This window comes from Dromiciops gliroides, chromosome 3 (assembly GCF_019393635.1).
Source record: "Dromiciops gliroides isolate mDroGli1 chromosome 3, mDroGli1.pri, whole genome shotgun sequence".
In the NCBI taxonomy this organism is placed as follows: domain Eukaryota; kingdom Metazoa; phylum Chordata; class Mammalia; order Microbiotheria; family Microbiotheriidae; genus Dromiciops; species Dromiciops gliroides.
Window position 1 is genome coordinate 506,028,914 of NC_057863.1, and position 10,582 is coordinate 506,039,495.

Sequence of the window (10,582 nt, forward strand, 5' to 3'; positions counted from 1 at the left end):
ATCAGGAAAGGCATGAAGGCATGCATAAATTGGAAAAATAGCTGCTGGAGACTCACCTCAATCTTATTTTCATTCTCTGTATGAGACAGACCACAAAAGTGGGCCACTCACATTAAAATTACCAGCACCAGTATCTGCCCTTTCTCTTTTTTCAACATCACTGATGATGTTGCCCTCACTCACTGATAGCACCCACAATTGTGAAATGCAGTCCAGCTGTGTGGGTTATATTGCCATCCTCCATTTAATTACTGAATTCAGTTACTCAGGATTTCACTAGAACTACTGGAAATGTTGCTGATAGAGCTTGCAGCATATCCTGTCTTAAGGCTCTTCTTTCCTCCTTCCTCTCCCTTAGAGGTAGTGTGTGATTTGGCCTTGGTGGGGACAAGTTGGTAGACCTAGGTAAAGGTACAGACATTCCGCTTCCACTTGCCAGTATGCGTGTTGTTGCTTTTTCTATGATGCTTCCTCCTTGCTCTTCTTTTGAAGGACTGGTTAGTGTTAATGGCCACTCCAATTATACCCTCTACTCTGTCCTTTCAGGGTGGAGTCTTTGAGTTGTTCCCAGTTCTTTCCTCCTTGGTAATATAGTTATTAACTGTTATGTTCTAGCTGTTTGAAAAGAGAAGGAGTGGTAGAATAGCCTGTTCTTCTCTAACCTACCTCTGGCTGGTAGAGATGCTTCCCAAATGGGCCTTAGGATTGAGGGGTGGCTTATCATTGTCAACTGTGGCTAGACCCTCTTAATTCAACATTTTTTGTTTCCCAATGGTCATGTAGGTTAGATCGAGAAGATGAATTTAGGGTTGGACCCCCCCTTAGTCCAAGATTACTCCTTTTATTGGTAAAGCTTCCAGTATGGGTATGCATTATTACCCTTGGGAGTAGAGCACAGTCTTGGGTCTTAGAAGGATGGTGAATGATTATGAGTATTAGGCAAGGCACGTAGAGTTTTGGTCCTCCTTCTCTCATGGATTTTCTTCCTCCCATGTGAAAAATGAGAGCAATTACTACCTGGTGCTGCTTTTACCTTTTCCTTCCCCTTTGGTGGTTAAATAAGAAGGAGCATGGCACCTCTCTGCCACATGAACAGGGATGACAATATTGAGTCTAGAGGGTTTAATTCCTTTAGAATTATACATGAGCCAGAGATTGTCACCTTTTGGGGGACTTTAGTTTCTGCTTGACCTTTATCTATATAGGTTTGGAATTCTCCTGTTGCCCCACTGATTCAATTTGTCAAAATTGAGTATTAAAATTCTTGCTCTCTTTCACATAGTTATTGATCTTTATAGCACATCTGCCAAATTTGTCCAGTATCTATGCATACTATCTTAGGTGATGTAGCAGATAAATTATTGAACTTCTAGTCAGGAAGATTTGAGTTCAAGCCCTATCTCAGATTCTTTAAGAGCTTTGTAACCCTGGGCAAGTAATTTAATCTCTCTTAGCCCCAGTTTCCTCATCTGTAAAATGGGAACAATAATATAATTTACCTCATAGGGTTGTTGTGAGGATCAAATGTGATAACATATTTACAGAGCTTTGGAAATCTTAAAAGTTCTATATTTATGTTATTTATTATTTTTATTAATTGTTATTATTCCAGACCAAAATGGCTCTTTATTGGTAGAACTATATTATCTGATATATATCTGGTATTTGTTGGTAGAAGTATATAAGAGAGATAGAAAAAATTAAACAGAAAAGGGCTCTCTTTGCTATAATACCAGTATATTTATAGTTCTTTCCTACAATGTAGGATGCAGAAAGCCCTTTTGGTTAGAGTTGTTGTTGTTGTGAGCAGCACTTTCCATGGCATGCTGGTAGAACTGTTATGTCTATTCTTTCGAAATACTTGGTAAGGTGATCAGGAATGATCTCAGAACTAGAAATATATCAGAAATATAACTGAAAATTTGAAAGATGTTTTCATCATGGGCTCACCCTTTCCTGGAACATTTAGTTTTTGCTTTAATATTATGTATATACATATGTTAGCTATTATTATTATTATTACTATTATTATCCTTATTATTGTCTTTTTCAATGGAATTAGAACAGAAACAGTGCAGGCACAAGTCACTATACTTTTATTATTCTTTGTCACTTAATGTTCTGAATTCTATTACACAGGTGGATAAAATTGCTTTTGGTTCTTGAAGAAAAGTGTTGGCATATATATATATATATATATCACACATACACACATACATATATACCATACATATATGTATGTTTATGTATATGTGTATATCTATCTATCTATCTATCTATCTATCTATCTATCTATCTATCTATCTATCTATTTATCTATCTATCTATCAGCTTTTGTAGGGTTTCTGAAAGCATCTTTGGGTTAATACTAGTAACAAACAGGATGATGGGAATGATATATACCTTATCCTGTTCCCATATAATTTTGATTTCTTCTAGGTGTTGTCAATTGTGGTTGAACCCTCTTAATTCAATTATATTTTACATTTAAAGGTAATCTAATTATATTTTTTTCCCAATTTTTCTTGTAACACTCATTTCACTTATAACACATTTTAAACTCATAAAATAACCTCTTGCTTTATCTTTTCCAGGAATTTTAGTTGAATTTATTTCCAATCTGTGTTTTTCTTTGAGGCTTTGTTGATGCTTGGGAGTCATTCTCTTCTTTTGGGTTTGGATCTTGAGCGTTCTTGTCACCATGATAGCTTTTAATGATGGGATTCTCCTCTTTCTCCTTCTCCTCCTCCTCTTTCTTCTCCTTCTCCTCTTCCTCCTCTTTCTCCTCCTCCTCCTCCTCCACCACCTCCTCATTCTCCTCTTTCTCCTTTTTCTCCTCCTCTTCCTCCTCCTCCTGCCCCTCCTTCTTGTTCTTGCAACCTACTTCTTGACTTTGGATTTTAAAAAAAATTTTGCAGGGCAATGGGGATTAAGTGACTTGCCCAGGGTCACACAGCTAGTAAGTGTCAAGTGTCTGAGGTCGAATTCGAACTCAGGTCCTCCTGAATCCAGGGCTGGTGCTTTATCTACTGCAGCACCTAGCTGCCCCTGCAGCACCTAGCTGCCCCTGTACCACCCAGCTGCCCCTGACTTCGGATTTTTAAAAAAAAATATTTATTTAAATTTTGAGTTCCAAATTCTATCCCTCTCTCATTTCCTCCTTCCCTATTCTTCCCCTTCCTTGAGGTGGTAAGCAATCAGATATAGGCTATACATGTGCAATTATGTAAAACATTACCATAGACTCAAATAAAAAAAAAGAAAATGCAAAATAGCATGCTTCCGTTTGTGTTCAATCAATATCAGTTCTGTCTCTGGAGGTGGATAGTATGTTTTATCATTAGTCCTTTGGGATTGTCTTGGATCATTGTATTGCTAAGAGTAGTTAAGTCATTCACAATTGCTCATAGAACAATAATTCTGTCATTGTGCACAATGTTCCCCTGGTTCTGCTCACTTCACTATACATCAGTTCATTTAAGTCTTTTCAGGTTTTTAAAAAAAATCATCCTGCTTGTAATTTCTTATAGCACAATAATATTCCATTACACTCATATACCACAGCTTGTTCAGTTATTCCCCAGTTGATGGACATTCCTTTGATTTTCAATTCTTAGCTATCACAAAAAGTTCCTATAAATATTTTTTGTACAATTTTTTTCCTTTTCTCTTTTTCATAGTTATTATTGTTAACAGTTTCCCTCCATCTTATTCCCTTCCCCGTGATATTTACTCTATTATTTATCTTCTTTCACCCTATCCCTCCTCAAGGGGGAATTTGCTTCTGGCTGCCCCCTCCCCCAATCTGCCCTCTCTTCTTTTACCCCTCCCTCCTTATCCCCTTCCCCTCCTACTTTCTTGCAGGGTTAGGTAGATTACTCCACCCAATTGAGTGTATATGTTATTGCCTCCTTGAGCCAACTCTGATGAGTTTAAGGTTCATTCACTGCCCAACTCCTCCCCCATTTCTACCCCTATTCCATAAGCCCTTTCTTGTTTCTTTCTTGTGGGATTTCACCCCATTCTACCTCTCCCCTTCCCCCTCCCCCAGTGCAATCCTCTGACCCCCTTAATTCTACCCTAAAGATGTCATCATCGGGCAGCTAGGTGACACAGTGGACAAAGCACCCACCCTGGACCCAGAAGGACCTGAGCCCAAATCCAGCCCCAGTCACAAGACACTCACCCACTGCTCAACCCTGGGTATGTCACCCAAGGCTCTGTACACTTCTGGAGGCTGATCCTGTTGCTGATTTCTTGAGGTTTTGAGTATTGTTAATCCAGGATTTCAGGGACAGCTAAGGCTGAGGATCTGAAAACTTTCAGTGCTACTAAAGTGGTATGATATAGGGCAAAGTCTGGTTGATGACCCCCTGGTTTGAGCTCTGCAACTGTCTGATCTGGGTTTGGGTCTGAGCAATGGTTGGCTGTTGCTAGACTTAACCCTTATCAGTTATTTAGGAAACTCCTTGCTGGTCCAGAGTGCCAAAACTGTGGGCTCCCATTTGGTCTGGGATTTCATCCTTAGTTTTCTTCTGCAGGCTTTTTCTGGGCTTGAAGTTGGAACTGAGACTCCCCTCTGCTCCTGGAAGGTTTGAACCACACTGCTACTTGCTAGTTTCTGTATTTTCTGTTCTCTCTGTATATAGCCTATAGCCTTCCAATGCTTCTTACCCCTGAACACCAGTCCTAGATACAAGGTCCCCTCCTTAGTTTGCCCTGTGTCTGGAACTGGGCAGTGGGAGAAAAAGCAGCCAGTTGACAGCTGTTCCTGTGGGGTTTCCCTAATATGTATCTAAGATCTCCTGCTGCCCAGGTGCACAGCCCTTCCTTTGGGCTAGAGTGATTCCCAGCTGCTCCTGGCCAAACCCAGATCTTTCTGTTTCGTTTTGTCGATCTGATCTGGAAAAGTGACCTATTGTGTATTTGTATTGGATTTTCCCATCAGGATTTGGTCTTGTGCATTTTCTAGGCCTGTGTGGAGGAGTTTGGGAGAGCATGCAGCTTGCTATACTTCTTCCTGCTATTTTGCCATTTATACTCCCCCTCTATAGCCATTGATATTTCAAAAGCTTTTCATTCCACATAGCTTGGAGATGATGACCATTTGGGAATGACAACATCTATTAAAATATTGTTCTTCAATTTTATGGTCAACGTTATGTCTGAGTGATTGTGGGCAACAGCTTTATCCCTGGTAATGCTTAAGTTTGAGTATGGTTTATTTGTTGAATTCTTAAGGACATTTTGAAGTTTATATATAGTACAGGAATTTATTGTTACTTAACTTATGAAAAATATTGAGCTTCTCATGTATTTTTACCCACTAAGTTGTTACATGGTAGGTATCCAGTAGGTGTTAAATTTTTGCAGCCTGCCTATGTGTTATAGTTGTTTTGTTTTCCTAACCATTTCCTTGTGTAATATTCATCTATAAAGAAGCTTGGAATCTTTACTGTTATGGGATTTTTTCTAGTGGTGCTGACTTTATCTAGAATTGCCAGTATAAATTCCTTCACTTTCATAGCTAATGCCCTATTACCCAGCCATTTTTAACACCTCTTTGTTAAAATACTTTTAGTTGTGTTTGTGTTGCCAGAAGAAGCCTTTTTGAGTCCACTCTTACATTTTCTTATGATAATTTTTTTTTGCTCTTTTCATCTTTCTAAAAATCAAATTCAGATAGGACTAGTCATAATATGAGCCACTTTCTTGCTATTATTTTTTATTTTTAAGATTCTTTAGACTGTTTTTTAGATGAAAGAACTAACTGCTTTTGGTAATTGAATAAGAAAACTGGGATGCAAAATTATCTTCTGTAGACCCACTGAAAACATCATTGGTACAACTTCAGTAGAATACTATTTCCACCTACTTTAATTTTTCTAGCTCTATAGTTTGAAAACGTTTTTGTTCTATTTATTTTATAGTTTATGCATTTAGTATTATAACATCAATTAAAACATTATTGAGTTTTTGATGGATTTAAATCATGTCTGACAGATTGTATACAATTGTTATGTCTGTGATAATACTCCAGTTCCAGTAAAGTTTATTGATTTCTCAAAGATATTTTCAGGTGTATACTTATAAGGTGAGAATGATGTATCTGTTACTTTATGAAAGAAAGTGGGCTCCTGATGTATAATTCTAACCATGAAGTTACATCTTGCTAGGTATTTAGTCAGTGCTAAATCTCTGCAATAGTACACATTCCACCAATTTATTGCTTAATCTACATCAAGCAATAACCCTGGGATTTTTAAGTATAACCTTTCTATAAATTTTGCTGGTACTGACCTGATCCTGAAAAACTATTACGAACTTCTGAATTTCTACAAACAAATCCATAACTCAGTAATTTATTTGGAACTTCTTTAACATTGTTAGTTAAATTTATGTGGCTGTCATACATAATGTACCTTTTGATTTCCCTATTGAATTTTAGCTATTTATAGGTTTCATCTAGAGATAAACTACTTTTGGCTACATTTGACAAATCCACAGGTATATACCTATTAATAGTTTTTTACTGTTACTTTATGAAGTCTATTTGTTCCAAAAGTATTACTCTCTATTTTAATTTGTTTATTATATATTCTCAAAATAGTTATGTTTTTCCTTTTTGATAAGTGCTAGTCCTCCTAGAGTTGCCTCAATGTCATAGTTCTATAGTTCCCATAAGTTTTATGATTCTTTAATATTGTATGAGTTTATGTTTGGACAAAATTTTGATCCATTTTATTGTGCTTTAAGAGGATATTGGCAAGTAATTACATCAACATTAACTTCTTTAAATGTAGTCTTCTGTTAAAATTTGACTTCAAGATGCCAGCTTTTCCCTTAATAATTTATGTGTGATGTGTCTTACCTGGAGAAGACCATGGAATTTTTCAGTATTAATTTGATCCATTGGTTTATTTGCTCTCAAGCTTTAAATGTATATAGCCTTCTCACAAACCTGATGAAGTAGGTACTATTATTATCTCTATTTTACAGATGAGAAAACTAGGACTGAGAGAGGTTGTGAATTTTCCAGGGTTACATAAATAAGTATCTAAGAGGAGATCTGAACTCTAGGCAGTTCAGTAGTACAATGGATAGAGTTATGGGCCTGGTGTCAGGAGACCTAGATTTAGGAGTCATAATCATAGGGATAACTGAACCCATAGGACCTAATGAGTTCCTCAAGTGAGATAGTACAGAGGGAAAGGAGAAGAGGTCTCAGGATTGTCTCAAGGATACTCAGGCTTAGTTGGCATGGCATTGATATAGATCTATCAAAGACTGAGAAGGAATCAACATATAATTAGGAGGCAAACCAATGATACTATTCCTGAATGCTGTCACTAGGCTTTATTTAACTGTTGGCAATGGTGTTGTTAATGCTAATGTCACTGTTACTACTTACTTCTCCTCTTCACTCACCTCCCCCAACACACTATCCCCATGTATCCCCATTAGTGATACAAAAATCTAAGTTTTAAGCAGTTTACCACTCTTCTTGGCATAGTTTTGCTTCATTAGTTGTCACCCTTATCCTTGAAGGCTGACATCTCAGTTATTTGTTTACTTGTCTTTCCACAAATTATATTCCAAACTTTTTGAGGACAAGGCCTGTGCCATATTGATCCTCAAGGTTTAGCACACTGTCTTCATATGAGAGATGCTTAGTAAACATTTGATGAATTGACTTAAAAGAACAGAAGTTATTTAGTCTGAAGAAGTCTTTTAGGTTGATGTAAGTTCATGAAAACTTTGTTCACATGTTTCAGGGTCATGTCAAGGAGGAATTAATGTTACTTTACGTGGCTCCAAGTGTACAACTAGAATGAATGGCTTGAAGATATAGGAGTTTATGTTTTGGTTTAATTTTTAGGAAAAAACATCCTCACCATTAGAGCCATACCATAAAAATAGAGTAAGTGATTCATTGGACAAGGAATTTCCCATTACGGGAGGGGCTCATTTACAGGCCAGATCACCACTTATCGATGTTGTTGTGTAGAGTTTCTTTTGCTAACAGTTATTAGAGTAGGTGACTTATGAGGGTCCTTTTGTATCTAGAATAGGAATGGGATTTTCCATTAGGTTAAGCCTAGCTTCCAGGAAAAAAAAATAAGAGGGAACCAGAGGAACCTATTCTCTTAACCATGCAATCCTTGGTGTGCAGTCAAAATTTGAGATTAACTCTCTATGGAGCCAATGTAAGATTCACAATCCTAAGGGTAGAATGTGAGTTTATTAGTTTCTCCTCCCTGAAGAGGCTGTTCTCTTTAGGGACCCTAGAGGAGTTTTGATTCTGATCTCCAGACCCAAAATAAGCCTCCTGTGCTCTGTCACCTGCTGATTATGGGAACAATAAAAAGAGAAGATCTGGCTGGTAAACCCACACTTTGTAATTGTGCTTCTTAGCTTAGAATTTCTACTAGAGAATCTCAGAGACTGAGCTCCATGGTTGAGTGACTGAATTAGGACCTATAAGTATATTGCTTTTAACCTGACCAAAGGCATTTTCCCCAAGAACCCAAGCAGTGAGGAGACAGGAAGGCCCATTGCTGGTGATGTGAGCCAGAATGAGGGTAAATGTTGGAAGAGTCTTTTTGGATTCCTATTTCTAAAGCTGGGGTCGCGGGATCCCGGAGTTCTGTGAAAGTCACTTTCTCTAAGAGGCTGATTAAAGTGGATTGGTGAGTGTTCCATGGAGAATATAGAGAGATAATTAACTTCATGGTGTAGATAGAGCTTTACTTAAGTACGTGCCACAGTGGGAGGGAGTCTTGATGGCACTCCTGGGTCACAGGAATTCTCACTCTATAAGCATCTCAGAGAGCCTATTTTCTTATTCCTAAAATGGGGCTATTGGTTATGGTTCCCATCCTGACACATTCCTGTACAAGGGAGATGAAGAATTCTAGGTAGCCTCACCTCATAGCAGTAGCTGGATTAGGAAGGAAACTATTGCTTCTCCCCTAGCCCCTTGATCTTCTAACAGCTACAGGTCTTACTTTGGAGGTAGGGTCAGAAGATTTTTTTTTTGGCAACAATTTGTTTCAGAGACTATTACAGAGGACAGTCAGATCCAGTGTCTATTCTTTTGGCAACAAGTACAGACTTAATGGGCCAGGAGGGGAATGGGTTTAGAGTCTCCCAGTATACTTTATCAGTACTCTTTATCAGTAGGGTCAGGAAATATTTTCCCTTCTTATCTGGTTCTTTCCTGTCTCCACAGATGCTTCTCAGAAAAGAATGGCCAAAGGGAATGACTCCTCAGTGACAGAATTTTTTCTTGCAGGTTTAACAGACCGACCAGAGCTCCAGCTCCTTCTCTTTTTCCTGTTTTTAGTGATCTATGTGGTCACTGTGGTTTGATCACTCTGATTAGACTGAATTCCCATCTTCACACACCCATGTACTATTTCCTCTTTAATCTGTCCTTCATAGATCTCTGTTACTACTCTGTCATCACCCCCAAAATGTTAATGAACTTTGTATCAGAGAAAAATGTCATCTCCTATTCAAGGTGCATGGCTCAGCTGTATTTCTTTTGTTTCTTTGGACTTTCTGAATCTTTGCTTTTGTCGGCCATGGCCTATGATCGTTCCATTGCTATCTGTAACCCATTACTTTATACCATCACAATGTCCTCTCGGGTTTGCTCCCTACTAGTGTCTGGTGTATATGTGTTGGGGTTTGCTGGTACCACGGCCCACACAGGATGCATGCTGAGACCGTCATTCTGTGACAACAATATCATCAACCACTCCGTGTGTGTGACATACTTCCCATCCTGGAGCTTTCCTGCACTAGCACCTGTGCCAATGAATTAGTGGCTTTCATTGTTGCCAGCATTGACATTGGAATGATCAGTGCCACCATTTTCACATCTTATGCTTTCATATTTTCCACTATCCTTCACATCACCTTCTCTGGTGGCAGGTCTAAAGCCTTCAGCACTTGTAGTTCCCATATAATCACTGTTTCTCTTTTCTTTGGTTCAGGAGCTTTCATGTACCTCAAACCTTCTTCAATTGGGTCTATGGACCAAGGAAAAGTATCCTCTGTGTTCTATACCATTGTAGTGCCTATGCTAAATCCCCTGATCTATAGTTTAAGGAATAAAGATGTCAAATTGGCCATGAGGAAAATCATGAGACAAAGAATGATCCTCTGATGAGGACTAGGGTCAGCGTCAACAAGAATACTCAAAGTTCTTTTGGCTTTATTGTAGTATCTTATTGAAGGGATACTGACTTGAATGCTTTCCCCCCATCATAGGAGTATTTAACTAATCTTCTGAAACAGTTTATTTATCTTATGGAAGGATTTATTTCCCAAAAATGTCCTGGGAAAGGTCTTTTAAGAAGTGTGCTTCTGGGGCAGCTAGGTGGTGCGGTGGGATTCAGGAGGACCTGAGTTCAAATGCAGCCTCAGACACTTGATACTTACTAGCTCTGTGACCCTGGGCAAGACACTTAACCCTCATTGCCCTGCAAAAAAAAGAAGTGTGCTTCTTAAGGGGCAGCTAGGTGGCACAGTGGATAAAGCACTGGCCCTGGATTCAGGAGGACCTGAGTTCAAA

General features: G+C 38.5%; 1 protein-coding gene across 1 annotated transcript; it reads left to right on the forward strand.

The window, feature by feature from the left end:
* The first annotated feature begins 9,249 nt into the window (after positions 1-9,249).
* LOC122748908 (olfactory receptor 8B8-like) lies at positions 9,250-10,174 on the forward strand. Its single transcript, XM_043994961.1, is given in 3 exon segments — positions 9,250-9,361; positions 9,364-9,767; positions 9,770-10,174. Coding segments are annotated over 3 exon segments (921 nt in total).
* Positions 10,175-10,582: the final 408 nt, after the last annotated feature.